This window comes from Numida meleagris, chromosome 1, assembly GCF_002078875.1.
Source record: "Numida meleagris isolate 19003 breed g44 Domestic line chromosome 1, NumMel1.0, whole genome shotgun sequence".
Classification (NCBI taxonomy): Eukaryota; Metazoa; Chordata; class Aves; order Galliformes; family Numididae; genus Numida; species Numida meleagris.
Genome location: NC_034409.1, coordinates 47,738,676 through 47,759,508, shown reverse-complemented (window position 1 = coordinate 47,759,508; position 20,833 = coordinate 47,738,676). Strand labels below are relative to the sequence as shown.

The 20,833-nt window shown below is 35.2% G+C and overlaps 1 protein-coding gene across 2 annotated transcripts in view; it reads left to right on the top strand.

Annotated features, from left to right (window-relative positions):
• Positions 1–20,833, top strand: part of ANKS1B (ankyrin repeat and sterile alpha motif domain containing 1B) — a 433,433-nt gene that overhangs the window by 54,182 nt on the left and 358,418 nt on the right. For both annotated transcript variants that reach the window (XM_021408341.1, XM_021408420.1), the window contains exons 4-6: positions 5,890–6,186; positions 13,246–13,321; positions 15,603–15,704. In XM_021408341.1, the coding sequence (XP_021264016.1) occupies positions 5,890–6,186; positions 13,246–13,321; positions 15,603–15,704 (475 nt within the window). The remainder of the gene's footprint in view (positions 1–5,889; positions 6,187–13,245; positions 13,322–15,602; positions 15,705–20,833) is intronic.

Below are 20,833 nucleotides of genomic sequence, written 5' to 3'. Positions count from 1 at the left end.
GAGAGATCTTATAGAAGTCTGGTAAAGAGATGTTATTTTTGAGTTCAATATCTGATTGCAGTTTGATACATTCCATTTGACAATCCACAGATCATGTATTGATGTTCACTGAAAATGGAATTGCAAATACACCAAAAAATTGATGGTTTTTTTTGTCAATTTTGAGACCTCTTCTCAAAAACAGGAAGCACAGCTCCATAGTTTTTGCAGTTGACAGGACTATGTTTAGCCAATGCATTAAAATGCATACAATTATTTGCCATAACTTTAGTTAGCACTGCCCAGTGCCCTCCCCTCATCCTGGTTTCAGACCAGACAGTGCCAATTGCATGCCAGTGTTTGGCTGTTGCTGAGCCATGGGTTGGACATTTCCACTGGCAAAGTACAGTCTGACAGATGATACGCACCTGCACTGTCTACATGAGTGTGACAGGAAAGCAAATTGAAAGAAACAACAAGAAATACCGTAGACCTAAACTGCAAACACTCAATCACTGGTGAGATGCCATGATACATTTGATATTTGAGGTTGAACACTTAGCAATTGCAACCTACAGAATAACTATGACTTGAATATCAAGTATTAGTGCAGGAAATAATGGAAAATAAAATAATAAAATTCACTGATATGAAGAGTTCTGGGAAATGCTATAAAATTCAGGCTCATCCAAGAAAAAATACGAGGAACAAAACTTGTCATTCTGTGGTTTGATTTGCAGATTTGGACTTTATATAGCTTTCTCAGTAACCTTCTCATTCTCATTAGTGTTGCATGGAGGATGAATCCAGTTGAATTACAGGACTACTTTTTGTCAGTGATGCAGTTTTCTTCCATTTTATTTCTGAGGCAAAATAAAGAAGAGCAACTTCCTGGTTGCATACTGCTTGTTGACTTCAAGGAATTCCTTTCGCTGTACTGGCAGAAACTGGGAAGCTATGCAGGAACTAGAGAGAGAGATTGGAAAATACATTTCATTAAGATCAGAAAGAGAAATGTAAATTCACACCTAATTCCACACACAACCCAATCCCACACTTGTCCAAATTTCTAGAATATTCTTGAGCTTGATTAGGTGTGCTATCCTGTCTCTCTGATTTGATTGCTGGAGCAGGTAAGCAGAGATATGGAATCATAGAATCATGTCTGATTCTATAACGCACTGGGAAAAAAGTCCTCTGATGTTTGTACATTTTACCCAGAAATTTAATAAAGGAATGTGTAAGCAATCCTCACATGAAATATTGGTTCCTAAGAGTCTTAAGAGAATGTCAATCGTACTAAACTTTGAAGTTAAACTCACACACTCACAGTTGTCCTGGCTTAGTAAATGTCCTGGTGTTATTAGGGGACTGCTATTCTGGCACCTAGTTGTGCTAAATTAGCACTCTTTGCAGGAGAATGTTATCCACGTCATGGAATGAAGGGAAACCAACTCCACCCACACATCCTCAAGTAATACCAGAGTGACATCCTCCTCTGAATAGTTGTATTTTGCATTCTTAATGAGTCTGTGGTTTCTGTAACTTTTGCTTACTTGCTAATAGGGTCAGTAAGGCATGTGGCTTCTCATAGTAACCACAGCAGTTCTTAGATCTGTGGAACTGAAGCTACAATTTATCAGAGATCTTGGGCTATTCTTTCTCTTTCTCTCCTCCTTTTTCCTTCTTTCTCTCCTGCTTTCCTTTTTCTCCTAAATACTGGAGAGAAGAATATTTGTTTTTTTTTCTGATACTTTTTCACCACAACAAATAATATATTCAAAACACTTTTCCTATTTTTTTGTTTTTGTAAAGATCACATTAAGAATTCATATACTTTCAGCTTAAGAAAATAAATTTGTTCATTCTTAAAAAAGCTGTTGCAACAAATTTGTAATATGTCTTCACTTTTCATATATTATTAAAATTCTACGTGAAATAAATGCTTCTAAACAAGTGAGGGTAAGTGAGATTGAAGAAAACAGAGAAGTAAATTGGAAGCTTATGATGCATAAATGTCTAGTACATGAATTAATAGATGTAATGTGGTATACTGTAAATTAATTGAACTGCTTTCTACACATTTAAAATGCAGTTAACTAACATCGTAAGATCATATCCAGCATCTAAAGCTCTGAATGCCCCCTACTGTTCTCATTACATAAAGTTTAAAAAAAAAATTAAAAATTAAGGAGTCCAACAGTTAAGCAACAATTATTTCATGGGGGTGGTGGAATGCAGATATGCAGAAAATTGTTATAGCATGACAAATATGGAACAATAATTCAATTGCTGTTTAATACACCAATCTTAGCTGACGTATGTAAAACATACCTGACATAAGTTTTAAATTGCAAAATATGGATAAATGAAAAAAAAGTTTAAACTTCATTGATGAAGACTTGAAAGTATGTAAATTATGAAGTGAACAAAGATCAATTAAATAGTAAGAGATGAAAATTTGTTAGTAAATGAATACCAAATGTAATAAAAATGTATGCTGTTAAGACTCAAATTACCTGCATGTTTGTCTATAGAAAGTTGTGTAGGTAGGTAGCACAAACATTTATTATGGCAGCCATCAATATAAAATCATATAACTGGTAAGAAATCCTATTATACGGAGAAGTTATATATAACAGACACATATATCTCAATACGTAGTGTTCAGTATATGTGCAGGAGAAAACATACAATCTTACGCAGAAAGATGAATTACATTAAGAAGAAATATAAAGTTCAAAATATATATTTAATATATATTCAGAGAACACAAATAGTAAAAAAATTACAGGAAAAAATATGAACATTACTGAAACTTTTGGTGGTGTTCTTCTGTTTTGTGAATTTGACTCTTTCTTTCTACACATTAGACATTTCACTTACATTTATATATTTAATGTGCCATGGAATTTTTCAGTGCATCAAATCATGATAGTCGTAAAGAAAACACATTTCCATAAGGCTGTTTGATGTGTTTTCTGGAATATGAAGGAAAAGAGTTCTGGATGCATTATTAATATTTAAATATTTAACATATTTACTGACTTAGCCAAAGCATCAAAATGAAGCGTAGGCATTATATTCTTCTCTTAATGACAGTAGCAACTTCTAGAAGTACTAAGTCAGTTCCAAAGTAGCTTGGAAGACAATTGTTCCGTGTCTGCCTTTGATGTTTCCCCCACTTTATTTACAGAGTATGTGGATGAATTATGGAATTTCCCTTGCAGCTACTATACTCGCTTTTGAATTTAAAAATAATAGTGCAGAGGCAATTTGATTTGATCTAATTGCAGCAACAAATTTGAAGAAACTTTTATTCAAAGGAATCAACTACATTTAAGAATTATTTTTTAAATTTTATTTACATGTAAGTAAAGGCAAATTTCAATGGAAGTTCAGTTCACTTGATTTTGATTCACACTGGATAACTTGCAACAGAACTTTTCCCAGTAACTTCAAAGAAAATTATATTTTTGAAAAAATCTTACTATCTCAATGCAGGTGTTCTCTAAAGGATTATTATCCATATAAGAACAATATAGACGCCATTTTTTCAAAATTCATATTTTCATAAAGCTAATCATTAGAACATGTTCATTAGGGATTACAATACAGAGACTTAAACAGCGGTGAGAAGGAAAGAGTAGAAATGGATGTGGGCAGCATGCAGTAACATATTTCAGAATCTGTATCGATTTGTAGATTTAAAGAGAAATGTAAAGAACCACAGGAGTTCTACAGGGAGAATGAAATGTCCAAGTACATCTAGTTTATTTCTCCTCTTAAAAGTGATGCTCAGTTTAAGTAAAACACTTGTAGATTTACTCCATTTCTTCTGCAAATTATTGTAGACTCTCAGAGTATGAATTAAGTTATACATTTCATTTCTTTGTGTAACTATTGCCATCAAATATGTAAATACAGTAACTGCCAGCAGAAATTACCGTAATTGGCCATTTTATGTGCAATTATCTGATCTTCATATTTAATTGTGATAATTGTACACAAAATTATACTCCAATTGCCCGTTCATCTATACATTTCTGTCTATGAAATACTGAAAATCTGTGCTTTATAAATAGGTTCTAATAAACTCTACAAATACATTATAATAAACTGTGCCTATGATTTGTGGGTATACTACTGTACAAAAAAAATTCTTTCCCAGTCTTAGGAGAGACGTATCCTATATGTTTCTTATAAAGTCACTAGAACTCAAAAAACATATCACAGGTATTTGATGGATCACTGCAGCCATGTAATGTCGCAATTGTACATATTTTTACCAAAATTTACAGTTGGTGTAATAGAGGAAAGTCCATGTGGTGGTCTGAATAATGCACACATTCAAATACTTGTTAGCCATCAAGTCATATCTACCTCTTGCTTTCTGCCTGGCTCTTCTTACTTTCCAGCTTCTGTCTTGCAGCATAGCAGGCAATGCATTCCAATCTTAGGGATCCTCAGTTTGTGTTGGTGCATTTACCTGAAGAGTTTATCTGCAGCGTTAATTTACCAGAATGTATTGATCTGTGTTTTCTCTCTCTCAGGTTCATCTGAGTCATTTTAAATCAAGATGAGATTAAAGCAACAGTAATGTTGTTAAAATCATTTTCTGTTACCAGAAAAAAAAATAAAGAAAATTCTTTCCCCCTTTCTAGGTTGTACTATACAACATGGATTTTATCCTCCTAGCTAGCATCTGTGTAAAAGGCCATACCCCCATTTCTCTGATGTTCTCATATTTTTTGTCTTTCAAAAGACAAATGTTTTTTTTCATACTTTCTCCCGTCTGTCCCCAGAACTTTTATCCGTTGTTTCCTTTAAATATACAGTCTGTAGGTTCAGACTTAACTCTTCTACTTTCTTCAGGACTGCGTTTTTATACCTCCTTAGTATCTTTTTTTGACTTTGCATTACACTTGTTACTCTTTATATGGCATAATGGCTTATTGGCTTTCTGCTTTTACAACATTTTCAGCTGTCATGAAATGTTATAAATCATATATCAGGAGAAGCAGTCAATGTGCGTAGTTTATAGCGTCTAGCCTATTTTAAGTCTTCACAGAGACGACATAAGATATATTAATAATATAGATGGCATACAGAATTCAGAGAGCTCTATAAATTATTTCCTTCCTGTCTACCTAAAGTTATTTGTCTGTTTTGTATTGCAAGTATGCAGACAGAAGTGGAAGAAAGCAGTTAAAGAACATACTGCTTATTCTCAATATTTATTTATTATTAAGATTATTAAATCATTTGAGGAGAAAAACTTGGGATGGGGTTGTTTATAAAGCAAAACATTTACAATCCATAGCATACAAATACTCATCTACCTCATAATGTGGTACAAAAAGTCTTCCTAATATCTACACTTGCTATTTTGCCTTCTTTGAAATTTTGGTTATTGCCTTGATACTAACTTTTGTAGTTTATAGTGCTATATGAAAGTAGTGTGTACCTGATACACTTCAATTATGCAAGTTTTACTCTATATTTTCACAACTTTAATAGCAAACTTCAATCTCTTAAAAACAACTATACTGAGAGGAGAGACTTAAGTGTCAGAGTATTTCTAAATGAAGGACTCAGCTGTGATTTCTGGAACAGCTGAATCAAAAAGGGTTAAGGATTTTGGCATTCCTCATGAGCAACATGTATTTTGGGACATGTTAAAAATGTATTGGGAATAGTGCAGACACAGGGATCTGATCTACTTGAGACCTGCAAAGATGCAGTATTAATGTATTATTAGTAAATTTTATTGGAGTCATTCTGAAGCATTTAGCATATATTACCATACATTATATTGCAAACCCTGCCTAGGTAGTTATCTCATGGAGGCAATTTATACAAGCAGAGCAGTTCCATTGTGTGATTAAACACGAACTTCTTTTTTAACAGAACAATGAAAATGAAACTGCGTTGCATTGTGCAGCTCAGTACGGTCATTCAGAAGTAGTTGCTGTTCTGCTGGAAGAGCTAACAGACCCTACAATAAGGAATAACAAATTAGAAACACCTCTGGATCTGGCAGCACTTTATGGACGTCTGCGTGTTGTAAAAATGATCATCAAAGCATATCCAAACCTGATGAACTGTAATACAAGAAAACACACGCCTTTGCATCTTGCTGCACGAAATGGCCACAAAGCTGTTGTACAGGTGCTTCTGGAGGCTGGAATGGATGTCAGCTGCCAAGTTAGTGCACAGATTCTTTCTTCCCTTCTTCGTTTCCTCCTTTCTTGCTATCTTTGCTTACTTTCGTGTTATCTTTATTAATCTTTATCATTAGAATATGACTCAATTTTTTAATTATATGTACTTGCATTTTCGGTTATAAATGCTACAGGGTGCTATATAGTACCGATTTAGTTTTTAGAAACCAAATGATGTATTCTCAAGAAAAATCCGTATTTTCAAAGCTGAGTGTATATTTTAATGTTGCCTTGAGGCATACAGATTTAGATAGTGAAATTCTATCATTCATATAAATAAATATATAAATATATGTATTGTACTGTTGGCTTTAATGATGCAAAGCTGACTTGAGAAATCCGTGGCTCTTGGTGTAGTTGGTCATGGCAACCTGAAGCAGTGTTTGAATGAGAACTCGTTTTCCCAGGGCTAACCCGTTCTAAAAACAAAGCCAGTAAGTGATAGTATTTTTTCTAAATACTTTGTTGTATAAATGTAAATGAAAATTCAAGAGTAATGCTCTTTTTCAGCTATTGACTCCAATATTTCATAATTCCATGCACAATACAAAGTAATGGTGTAAAAGGGGTAAAAACTTTAAATAAAAGTGGCATAGATGAGAACAGAGACAAGGTCTGGGTTGAATACTATGCTTTGAATTAAGTTGGCTTCTACTTTTTATCTATGTTCAAATTAAAACAAACAAATGAGAATAATTACATCTATTTTAGAACCACATCCTGGCATTCTGTATAAATAGACAATCTGATAAATCTTCTGACATTTACCTAAACTTCGACTAAGTTTTGTAGCCATTTTAAGCTTGAAACATATTTAACCTGAAACAATGATGACCTTTTTACACTAAGAATGATTGTACTTTTTGTTACTTCTGAACTTTACGTCAAAGCAATTTTTCAGCTTTTGAGGAAATAAAGTGATAAATAAAAGATAAATAAAAAAAACTCAAGAAGCAAAACAGAAAATATTAACAAATTTTAAGTTTGAAGATGGGTATTCACAAATGTCTTCAAAATGCAAATGTGATAAAATTATTTTGCTACTTTCATTGGCATTACTATATTTAACGTTGACATTGTTGCTTCAAACTAAAACACTTTTTTTTTGTGCTTTGCTTACTTATGTATTTGCTGACCATTCTGCTTACATCTAGGACCATATTAAATTTATTTTTAATTTTCTTTAGAAAGTGATACACTTGACTAACACAAGCAGTTTTTTTGATTCAGCTGCCCTTTACTATCACTACATCTTCAGTAATTTAGAAAAGTTTAATGCTAAAACTACACATAATCGAACCCTTGAATACAGCTTTGTGAATGTGTAATTTATTTTCTATCTGAGGCAAAATGAATGGGAAAAAGGCAGAAGGAGATTGAAATGGTGCCTGAATTGATGCTTAATAAATAAAATAATTGAAGAAAAATAGTCTCTGTCATGGCAACTTACAAACCAATGGTTACTTGAGGGTTGAGTATTATACAGTGCTTTCATGAAATGTGTTCTTCCTCTTACATAATCTAGATAATTTTAGCACTACTGTGAATTCTTCTAAGCCATCTATATCTATAGTTACACCAGCAAATTTTTACTGATATTTAAAAGATACATTGGCTGCCAATTTTGTACAGGGATATCTCTTCTTAGGTAGAAATGAGAGGTTCTTTTGGTAATGTTGATTTGTTTGTCAGGCATCCTAGAATCCTATGATATTTATTTATTTATTTAATTATTTACGGTGACATTCTAATTAGTTTAAGTAGTTTACATCTGATTTTTCTCCGTTATTTTTAGACAGGGGTATTTTAATTTTATTTTTTGCACTGGAGAATCTTGTTTCTTTTGTGCTCGACCTGCTTGCCGTAAAGGAATATAATTTATTTATTTTTTTAGCTGTATCCATTTTCTTCATCAATACGTTTCTTTCATTGTGCATCTTAGTGTATTGGCAAGTTGGTTCTGTGCATGTCATTAACTTCTGTAACCTCTGAAAACTTCTTTGTTGATGATTTCTGGCAGCTCATTAAAATGAGCAGAGCACACAATATCAGCCTGTTACTTAAAACTGAACTCAGCTGTTTTAATATTCATTAAATTGCTCTGCATCACTGATTGGGAAAGAACAGTATACAAAGTATAATCTCATGTGGTAAATAAAATTGTACACATTCATACACATTAAATACATTCAGCTTATCAGCAGTAAAGAGTTACCAGAATGTAGAGAGACAATTATAGCAATAGCGTATCTGCTACCACTCTCTGAAAATGTAAATATTTATTTGTTTAAATGGGAATACTTTAGCCATCTTATCTTTCCCTTTTGTACTCCCTGAGCACTTTTAGTCATAGCAAATATTTGGACTAATAATAGCATTTAATTTTTGATTGAATTAATCACACGTTTTATTCGTTTCCCAGTTCTACCCAATATCCTTCAATCTGAAATTATTTAGAAGTGGGCAATACAAATCTGCTTCATCACTTTATGCTTTGAAGTTTTCATTTTAATTGAAACATATGAAAAATACACAGGTTTTGGTGAGTGATAGATTTTGGGCCCTCAGTGTAAAATAAGATACTGCAGAGTTCAGTATGTTTCATGTAAATAGTAATTTTATAATTGTAAATACTTTCACACCTTGGCCCTCTCTGCCTATCCCACGTTTATTTACTCCTGTTTGCCTTCCCTGTCTGACCCAGTAATGATGGCAATTTCTATTGCTTATCACCAAAGTTCTTCTGCAAAGAGCTATTCCCCTTTTTGCTGTTACTACGTGTGGTGGATATTCCATGAATCAATTTGCAAAGCTACCACTCTGTGATTCAGAGCATCTCTGAGACTCATATCAAGCCTATAGTAAGCTGCTGATGAATAAGGACTAAACAAGTGACCTAATTACATGCTTGTGTATATTTACATAATTAAAAAACAAACAAAAAATCTAATAAAACCCTTGATGCTTTAACGTGAGTTTGCAAATTGTACACCAATTTGGTTTGTGTATCCTGCTTTTCCTACTCACAATGTCCTTCTATCCTTTCTTGTTTGATGTGCCCAGCGGTGACACTGTGCCTGTTTTTAGCTATAAGCTACCTGGGGCAGAGACTGTTTTGTCACAGAAAACTTAAGTCAGGGAATCTATATGTAATACATTGGTGCAAACTCATGCAGACTTTAGCTCACTGTAATCATGTAAAATATTTCATGCATCAAGGGTCACTGTGGAAGAATTTCCAGATATTTAGATTTCAAGCTATATGATCCAAGGCAATGAAAGCTTCATGAAGTGAAGCAGAGAATACTATTTATAAATTTTAAGTTTACTTGCTGTAATATAGACAACAAGAGTGTATTAGCACATATGTACACCATTATAAGTGAAAAAGATCTATACTTAAAATCACTAGTGCTACTCACATAAGAGTAGATAAATTATTTGCAACTACATTGGAATACTTCCAATTCGTGTCGTGTGCTCTACTGCACCAGAAAAAAAAACCAAACAAACTAATTTCTGTCTTCAAGTTGTACTCCACATGGACATTTACAAAAGGATATGTAACTATTCTGCCAGTCCTCTTGGCCCTGTCCATTCTGAGGATCAGCCTTTTCCTTGTGTTAAAATGGACTTTGGTAACTGAATACTCTGATAATAAGGACATTTCTGCCTTCTGGACAGTTTTTTTGGGTCAAGAAGGATCTGATTCACTCATTAGGTATTCAGTATTACCATGAAATCCTGCCTAGAGCTTTTAGGATTTGCGTCAGCATTCATTTTTGTGATATCTCATGCAGGATTCAACATCTGCATCTTACAAGTATACTTCATGTATATCTTCATGTTCCAGAATGATTTTCTTTGAATTTGCTGGTAATATTTCTCTTCTTGTTTAGAAAATCACCTATATAGTGGACAGGTCAGTCCGCTGCTTATATGGGGCGCCCTTCAAATTCCTCATCCCAAGAGATTGTTTGTAATCTATACCTCTTTTCTGGAATATGGCATTAATTAGCACTGTCTGATAGCTTGCAAAAGACTACCCTGTAACTCACACAGTGCCAGAATACTTGCAAATTGTTTCAGGATTGTGTTCTGATGTAACAGGAAATACCACCATGGAATACACCAAGAACCAAGAAAGTGCAAAACAAAAAAAATGTCACTTGGCTTTGTATTCCTCTCCCAACTTTATGAATTATATTTGTAGGTGGGTTAAGTTTCTCTGCTGTCTCTATGTATAACAGAGCTTTGGTTCACTGTTATAGAGCAACATATCTTTCAACTCTCAAGTTGCTTGTTTACTTTAACTCTCAATAAGAAACTTCCTCTTATGTTAATCTTCATTTCAGTTCTTACAAGATACATGCTTTGGCCAACTATTACTTGCCTTTCCTCCAGTCTCTCTGATTTGGGGACTTTTGATCAATAGAAAGGACTGCTGCCAGTTCTGACTATCATAACAGGATCTTTTCCACCTCTTAACTGAGGAGTGAGTCTAAGGACTCCTTGTCCTCAAATCTATCAATTCGGCATATAGGAGCATTAATTCTTCGCAGTTCCAAATCACCCCACAGCAATGGATTCTAGTTAGATGTTGTCACTAAAGCGTTTTGACTTTCTCCCCTGAAAAAGATTCCTTATTATTATTAATACAGAAATACATCTACAGTTTCAGCCATGGCACGTCTGTTTTCCATATCTGCACTTCATCATCTATAGAACTGAACCTTTGTGAACTGCATTACTGGCATATGCACCACTGTAATTACTGCCTCTTAGAGAATCACAGAATAACTGAGGTTGGAAGGGATCTCTGGAGTTCATCTGGTCCAATGCGCAAGCAAGAACCCAGAATAGGTTGCCTGTGACCATGATCAATCAGCTTTACAATAGCTTGAGGGAGGAAGACTCCACAACCTTTCAGGGAAACCTGTGACAGTGCTCAGTCAACCTCAAAATAAAGAGTAGTTCCCTATGTTCAAACAGAATCTCCTACATTTCAGTTTCTGCCTATTGCCTCTTGTCCTTGCACCAGGAAGAGTCTGACTGTCTTCTTTGTGCTGTCCCCTCAGGTGTCCCCTACTATTTTGTTTCAGAGTTAAAATACGTTTTGTCAGGTATTTATAGACATTGATAGGAATCTCCCTGAGTCTTCTCTTCTCTAGGCTGAACAGTTCCAGCTCTCTTAGCTTTTCATCATAGGAAAGATATTCCAGTCTCTTGATCATCTTTGTGACCCCTCATGGGACTCTGTTGGGTGGCTCCATGAGAACTTGTACTGACAGCGAACTCTGTGTTAACAGTACCAGGTCCACTCAATAGCCTTGAGGTTTATTAATGTCAGCAAGTGGCCAATCCAAAGGAAATGCCATATCCACAAGCATTTTCTGAGATCGCTGAAGTGTTTTTCAGTAATCAGGCCTCAAGATTTCAAAGCCTTTTGTGAGAACTGTTTCCATGCCCAGTAATTTCTGAGCTGCAATTTGTGCTCTGCATGTACCTTTGTGGTTGCACTATGTCACTGCAGGATCATCTGGCGTTAAGGTTTGTCAGTTTATGGAAAACTCCTGTAGATACTTTTAAGTAAAGGATTCTGAGACTGTCTCTAAATAAATCTTAATATTTAATTTTATTGTTCAGAATAAGTCTGTGAATGTCCATCTGGATTGTTTTAGAAAATGGAAAGATCAGAAATTGTTTTAAGAATGTATTTCATATGTATATTCTCTTATTTACTTTCTTTTCCTCTCCATTTTACTGTTATACCTGATGTATTGTATGTAAATGACATTTTTCATACTCTACTTTGTACATCAATGCACTAGGTATGAAGAAAGATAAAAAGTTGAGTGTTCCTATTAAGGGCATAGTGAAGAGTCTGCACGCGCAGTTGTTCAAATGTGCCTACTCTGCAGTCACATCCCACTTTGAGATCACTGATTATTTCTAAATATCCTGTCTTTGCATCTCTGTAACACTGGTGCATTCTGATACAGCTGATAAATAATGAACTACTCTTTTGTTTCAGTGTTAGAATACTTCTGTCTTGGAAGTCTTTCCATCACAGCAAAAATGGCATGGATGCATTTGGATAGAAATGTAACAAAGCTCAATAATACAACCAGCCAAACCTTTAACAGTTGACCACAATTCAAAAACACTCAAAATCTATTTAAGTATCCAAAAAAAATAAATGAGCTGGAGTTTCAGTGAGATCTAATAGTATGTTAGCTATTGCTAATGCTAATCTCAACCCGTAGCTAATGCTACAGTTTCTTGAGCCATGGCCTACTATTTAGTAGGAGAGGTAATTTGTTAAGAGAGTTAACTAACTCTCTTAAAATAACTATTTTCATAAATGTGAATTTATTTGAACAAAATTTCCATTCACAAATCATTTTGTGTAAGAGAATTCCACAAAATCAAGTTCACAGTTATCTAAGGCAGGATTTAAATGATCTAAACATAGACATCTAATACTGTTGGATGTGTCGTAGGTTATTATAGACATCTGCATGGAGCAGATGTGATGCAGATTAAATGGGAGCATCAACTGGAACATCAACTGGACGCCAGGTGGGACATCCCAGGGCAGCTCTCACCATGCAACTGAACTGACAATCAAGGGCATAATCCAGTTACAGATTAAAACACCTAAGTGTAGCTGTCTACATGTAAACTGTCTCTGCTGAACAGCTATGTTCCATTGAATGTATGACTAGATTTTCACTGCCTGTAATAAACGTTTAGAAATTTTGCACAAATGCAGTTTTGTTTATTTCAGAGATTTATTATATCCCTACTATATTTCCTTATGTAGTTACTAGTTTTTATAGTAGAACTGACAGAATTTATGTTGTTATCTTGAATAAAAAATTAGGATAGTATTTTTTCTTGCCCATTCAATATTTTTTTTTAACAAGTAGATAAAATAGAGGGAAAATAGATACTTATTTCCTAAATGTATTATTTTCAAAAAGATTCCTTGGTATTTTAGATTTGTTTTTTAACTGCCACAATATTTTTGGTCTTCTAGACAGAAAAAGGGAGTGCACTACATGAAGCAGCCCTGTTTGGAAAGGTGGAAGTGGCACGCATTTTGCTTGAAACAGGTAAGTTTAACTTACAGGAAACACTTATCAAATACTCTTAATATTCCTAACCTGGTGTTTACCTCCTCAAATCTTGTTTATACAAATTACTGCTTTATTTCTCAACCTTTGTGTATCTAATCACCCAACTTCTCATTAAACTAATGCTCTTTTAGAATAAGAAAATAATAAAACAAAGAGAACAAAACCAATGTTTTCAATAAGACTAAGAAATTCCTTATATGACATAGTATATGTCACTGTATTCTGAGAATAAATGTGTTCTGAAAATAAAATGACTGCATAATTATTTTAATTTACTCCAAAAGACAGCCAAGTATATTTAGATTAATCTAGGAAATAAAAGATGTTATTGCCCCGTTTCTTTTTTTTTTCCATTTATTGGAGCTTTTAGAGGCCTACGTGACTTGAAGATTATACAGCAGTGTAGTCTCCTGAGTGTAGTACCTGAATGGACCTAAGATGCCTGTTGGCTTTGCTCCCTGACCTGTTCTATAGCCACTGTGAAGGAAGTTTGATTATATGTCATCCTTCTCAGATGACAATGTTATTACATTATGGAGATTCCATATACAACTCTTATTTGAGGTAAATCAATCATCTAATCAACTGTGTTCCCAGATAAATGAGAAGACCAATGAAATGTGAATATTCAAAGACAACTCTTCTGAGGTGCATGAACTTCCGTTGTAGTGAGGGATCTTACTGATCTTTATTATCAGTGCTTGCAGGGTTATACAGTGCAAAAGTAATCTCATGCTCACAGCTCCTCAACTGAATCTCAGCTAGTGTGTATCTATCTGATCTGAGATCTACATTTGGAAAAAAGGTCTTTCCAGGATGTTTTTCTGTTTGGATGACTAAGAAAAAGGCAAAAATGGATCTGCACCTGCCCTCAAAAAGGCAGTCTTTTTATATTAATTCATATAAAAGAGGAAGGAATAGAGAATATCTCAGAAATATGGGGAGCCCACAGACCACGGATAAATAATACCTCTCGTGGAATAGTACATGTTATAGCCTCTACAACCATATCATTTTACAAAGTAGTGCAGTAGAACATTCACTGTGAACTCCTTCAACATCAAATGCTCTGCACTTCTGGCAATGTTCTCCACCTGATCCGTTTTCATCTGGCTATCTCCTTTTTTCTAGTTCTGCTTCAGAGATGACTCAGATATTATGAATAGCTATTGCAAAGGAGAAGTGTAAGTTGATGACTCCAGACTGTGAAAATCAGCTTCCATAGCTAACATAGCTCAGCAATATCTTGGCTTTATTTGCAGTGAGAAAACAAATGTCTCTTTCTCATAAATAAATTAGGAAACTCTCCATCAGGTCAGGTAACAGCAAGAGCTGCAGTCTTTTCTGTTGAGTAGAGAAATCAATCCCTTCATGCTTCCTCAATATCTTCGTAAATCCTGCTTCTCCTGATTTCCTAGATACAGTTTCCTGACAAGAATCTCATCCTGTTTGCTAGGATCTTTCATCCTTCTTATGAAAGTGCATCTAAAGTAAAAAAAATTTGTTCTTACTTCATCAGGCAAACATTCCCAAAGACATCACTACAAAACAAAGTTAAGGATTCATGCAGCATCATATACACCACATTCTCAGAAACCTATCCAAGATAAACCTCAAACTTACATATTGATGCTTATGTTCATGATTTGAGCCAATTAGTTTTTAACAGTCTGTGAGGAAATGTTCTGACTTTGCATACAGCCCTTACACCACATATGGGTATTTCAGTCCTTTCAGGAACTACGAAACTTTGAAGGCTAATAACTACTTCAAGTGTTTCTTCCAATGCTCATACTCATACTGTGCACTAGAAAATCCCCAGTGAGTTAAGACAGACTGGGGAGAGTTAGAATCGAGGCTTGCAGGAAAAACATTTAGAATTCTTGATTTTATAAATGTATTAAATTATTAAATTGATTTTATACATTTTCTTGATTTTATAAAACACTGTTTTCAGAATGTCTGTTTCATAGGAACAGTCTGTTGAAATATTCTGAAATTTGGTTTAAGAAGCTTACTTTTTATCACCATGAGTTAGGGAAACATAAAACCAATTCATGTCAGCATGTGAATTTTAGGCCACTCAAGCTTTAAACAGAAATTGATGTTGTACTTCAACTGTAGCATATCTGTTAATCTGCTACACTTGTTTAACTGCTTGCATTTGATTTCTCAGATAATTGAGTCTGATATGCCACATTTATAATCAGATGTACTTGGGGTTAACATTTTCACCAGAAATAATTTTCTATTTCAGGAGTCGACACCAGCATAAAGGACAGTTTGGGTAGAACAGTTTTAGATATTCTTAAAGAACATCCATCTCAACAGTCACTCCAAATTGCTGCGTTGCTTCAAGGTAAGTCGTATTAAGTTACATCTGTAGAAACAAATCAGAATACCATGGAGGCATACTAAGATATATTGCAACTTCTACACTGAAAATATTTCACTACACAAAAAGAGTTCTTTTTTTGAATTGAAAATTCTTGTTTGCTAGATACACAAAATTAAGTGGTTGAATACCTGAATTTCAGAGTAAATTCTTTCCTTTTTCTGACAATAGACATTAGTATGGTGTGTCACTTGCAGTTACTTTTTGTACATTCTGTATCGGAAAATAACATATTATAATGTTTCACTGCAGTTCCATTCAATTGTGATGGTAAAATAAAATTGAAAGGCTTGATTCATTCATAAATAACAAATGTAACTGAAGAATAATGACAAACTTTCAAAACTTTTTATGGCATCTTTCTCATTTTCTTTAAAATTAAAAAAAAAGCAGGCAGTAACTTGTCATTACAGCAGAAACAAAGATTTTTTTTTTTTGCACGTGTTTATTCTTTCGTTTCATGGTGTAAAACTGATGAAACTCAATTTTTAACAGTTAAACATGAGCTAGTACATAATTCAGTGCTACACATTTTTTTTTCCTCTATGGAATTCTTACCTTCATTTTCAGATTAGTCTTTCTTTAGCTGTATTAGACTAAGGCGATGACTGCAGGTATCAGCACTGCATCTACACTTGTACTGATTCTTGTTGTCTTTAAATGAGCCATTTTAATCAGTTTGCTACAGATGCTAAAAGTGTACTAGCTCATGCTTCAGTCTCTCTCATACCTGCATATCCTAAGAACATCTCCTAGGGAAAATGATGTCATGTGGCCAGACAGCGTCCTTCCTTCAGGTTTTCTTTTCTTTACACACCTCCTGCTAGCTTCAACAAACTTTTCCAATGAGGGAGGTGGTGGTACAAGAGATACAAAGTTCCCACAAATGTAATTAAAATTTTGCAGGGTATAGAGAAGATACTCTCCTTAGGTACTGATTCATGTTATAGATGAACTGAATTAAGAGCTCACTGTTACTGAAAAGGGTTGTCTAACTCCTTTCCCTCCTTTCTATTTTCTTTTTCCTTTTGTTCCATTTTCTCTTCCTTGTTCTGTACTGTCAGCTATGCAGTTCTCTTCCTTATTGCCTGTTTACAGCAGAGTGCAAGGTGATCTGATTCAGTCTATTAACCAATAATATATGAGGGCTGCTCCGAAAGTAATGCCTCCCATTTTATTATGTCAGCCCATGACGTCAGAGGTGGATGCTGGTGATATGACAGTACAGGTTGATCCTTCCCACTGATACCCCATTACATTTTGTTGTTGTGTGACAGATGGCAGCAGAGAGGCATTCTGACAGAATGGCATCTGACATGGAAGCGGGTGTGAAGCAAAGCTGTGTCACTAAATTCCTCCATGCAGAAAAAATGGCATCCACTGACATTAATCTATGTTTGCTGAATGTTTGTGGAGACCAAACAGTGGATGTGAGCACAGTGAGGTGGTGGGTGATGTGTTACAGCAACACCATCAGCACAGCTGTGAAACTGGGGGTCGCATCTGCTGGTGCAGATTTTCAGTAGTGTGGCATGCAGGCTCTTGTTCATAGCTGGAGAAAATGCACAGCTAATGGTGGTAACTATGTTTGAAAACAGTGTTTTGTAGCTGAGAATTTGTACTATCAGATATTGTTATCTTTGTATCTGTTCTAGTTTCCATGGAAATAGATAGGAGGCATTATTTTTGGAGTGACCTATATAGTTTGTTACATGTATGTAACAGTATGTAAAATAATATAAATCAGTGTTGTAATTACGTAAATATATGTCTTATTGCTTAAATGAACTTGCCTCTTATATGACTTAGGTCCCAGAGTTAGTTTTGTCCCAGGTAAATGGCAGAACTGTTCATTTAAAATTGGAGAGGAAGATATGCGAGAGGCAAGCAGAACCAGCAGAAAAGAGCTCTAAATTTGATACAGTTTGATAGTCTCAGCCCCATGAATCAACAGTTTCTTCAAAGTACCTATGCTCTGTGTCAAATGGTAACATCCACACCCAAACCCATCTCAAGGTTTTGTCATTTTTATAGGTCAGGACCTGCTCCTAGTTTTTATCACAGAAAGAAGAAATCTATCAATTTCAAAGCTTCTTTGTGCTTTGACACATTATCTTTTTCACATGTGCCTTGAAAATATGAAGAAGGCTGCTTAGTACTTTGAGCTTGTAGTAGTATGACTTATAACAAACGGCTGTTTATTTTTGCTCTATCTGCCTTTTAGTCAGAAGTGATGTGCAAGGATGAAAAATGTTTATAAAGATGTCATTTTGAACCTTGAGAAAACTGGAGGAGCACCTTCAGTACTTCCGTGTGGAGCCCACTGAGATTCTTTTGCGTAAGAAAAGGGTTTACTAAATCTTTAACCATCAAAGATAAAGTTTGAAGTTTGAGATGAAGTTGAAAAATCAAGAACAAGAATGGCAGGATTCAGTACTAGCACCGATGGTGACACAGCAGACCTACCCTGTCTCTGAAAATCTAGTTGAGTATATTTTTCATTGAAGTGTGGACATTTATTTCAATGTAGCTGAAAAATCAGTGAAGCACTGGGATTTTGGGAAACCTTAATGTACTCTAATTGAGTTCGACTTCAGTGGGTAATGAATTCCATATGAAGAAAGGGCAAATGCTGAGTGATAGTTAGAGGCTTCCGAACACATTCGTATTAAACCTCCTGTGTTCAGATGATTGTCTAGGCAAGTTTACATGAGTCCTTCATATAGACTTAAAGGAAAAAGAAATGAAATGAATGGTGTAAGACTTGCAGAATTTTGTTTCTTCCTATTTTATTTTTCTATATGTAGACATAATGGTATTGAATTGATTCTTTCACCTTGTTCCCAGGTTAGAGTAAGATTTTATCTCCTGGCATTTTTATTAATTTCTACCATTTTCCCCTTTGTATTGTTATGAAACCTAGAAATCCTAGTTAAGTCTAAAAGTGTCACTGTACAGTTTATAGTATTAACATAGAACATAATATATTTTCCTGCTACAAGACATTAACTTTCAAGATTTTATTCAAAGGCTGTAAGTGCATATATGCAGATTGGTGAAACAAACCAGGAAATAATGTGACCAGTATTACTGCTGAGATTGATAGTGTTTAGTGCTATATACAGAGGTGTAGCAAAATTGTAAGAAAAGTTTTCAGGGAGAATTATGGGTTGGTTTTAAGGACATTGATGAGAAATTCCTTGAATGGAAAGAAGTTCCCTAAAGAAGAAATTAATTTACATTCTTGGAAGCAGTTCATGGAGGCAGCAATATTAAATCTGTTCAGCCATCCTGAGAAAACAGTAATCGAGGTTCCCAAAGAAGAAAAAAAAAATGGTTCTTGAAAAGCCTTCCATTTTCCTAGAGCTTGTTTCATTATCAGATAGATGGCAAATAAATAATGAAACTCCTTTCAAGAGCAACCCAAAAACAGATGACTAAACTATACACCACCTGAACTTTTTTTTATTGCCTATTAATTCCAGATAGATTTGAATGACAGTTCAATTTTAATTCTATGTCTTTCATACATGTTTCATCATTTTCTGTGTCTGGCTCAGGTCTGAACTGAATTGAGCTTAGTTAAAAATACTTATTACAGTATAGATACTTTACGCTGTAATGAAGAATTAGCTGTTTTGACATTATATACTCAAAGACTGGAGTTAGCACATTCATTTCTTGGATATAGCGAAACAACAGCTTTCAGTGCTGAAGCAGTTAACAGTATTGGCACTTAGGGCTTTATAATTAGCCATTGAAGATGAAAGGGATGTTGCCAAGGCTAGTAGGCCTAAAATTAAACCGACCAGCTGTGTTTTAGTTTCAGCACATGTGAATGTGACGCAGGTGCACACTATACCATCTTTCAACCCTTTCTCCACAGCCCAATATGCTTTCTGTTAGAATCTTGTTCTTTTACTATTTCTGGAAACAGAATTCTTGTTGTTACGAAAAAAAAGGAGATAGTAGTTACACAGATGAGAAATGATGGGCGCACCAGAAAGACACAGTAAGCTCTGCAGTATAGACAGTATGGATGGAAATGCAGTAGAAGGCCGCTTCCTATATCTTCTACTGATGGTGCTTAAGAAACTAACATAGTTTGTACATGTTTCCCAATTATTCATAAGTGGAAAATACATAAGCAGCTGCTGGAATGGAAACAGAACCAGGACTCTATTTTCTCTCCCCTGCATACATAGCTGCAATGTCATTATCACAGGGCTTTAGTGTGTTCTCACTCTCTATCTTCCTGTCTTTCTGTGGACAAATAGATTTTCCATTCCCTTCAGTACAGGTCTGCAGCCTCACTGAAAGACTTTTCCAGTCAAAGATTTATTAGATCTTTGAGGGAGGAAAAGAATTGGGATGTCAATTCCCCACCACCTCCAGCACCTTTAATTTTTTTTTTCCCTGGATATTCATCAACTCCCTTTATAAAGATACTGTGCAAGTACTGCATAGCACTTTAATAAACTATGTTTGTTAATTAATTAAACTGCTGTTTACCAGCTTCCTCACCTAGCTCAGAATCACAGCTTCAGTGTTTGTTTCTGTTTGTCGTCCCTGAACATGTCTCCTTATGTGCCTACAACCAAAACATCTAAACATCTAGATTTTTTTTTTTTTTCCTCTGGCATCATGTTAAAATTGAGTCATTCAGAATTCTGCTCTGAAATGCAGAACTAGAGCAGTCCAGCCTTGGTCTCAGCTCATGCCTGCCGCCTTACCAGATGTGAAGGTAGCAGTTAGCAGTTTCATGTAACCACTGCTGCTGTGAGTAGGAGGAATTGGGTCATGAAGCCTCTAGTGGGATGGGGTTTGCTCCTTCCCAGGGGAGCAATTAAGGCATTTTGGGAACTGCCTTCTAGAGAGCTGAGATGGGATGTGGTGGAGCTCAGCCAGGTGTTGGGGGTGTGGGGAGCCAGGCCCTGGGGATGCAGAGGGTGTTGTGAGGTGGTGGCTGTGCAGGAAGGCACAGAGAAATGGAGAAGTGAGGTTGTTCTGCAGGGACAAAGGCCGTGCAGGGGGTGTGTGTTGGTGGGCCTGCTTTATTCACCTGGTCTAGTTATTGGAGATTCTTCTGCTTG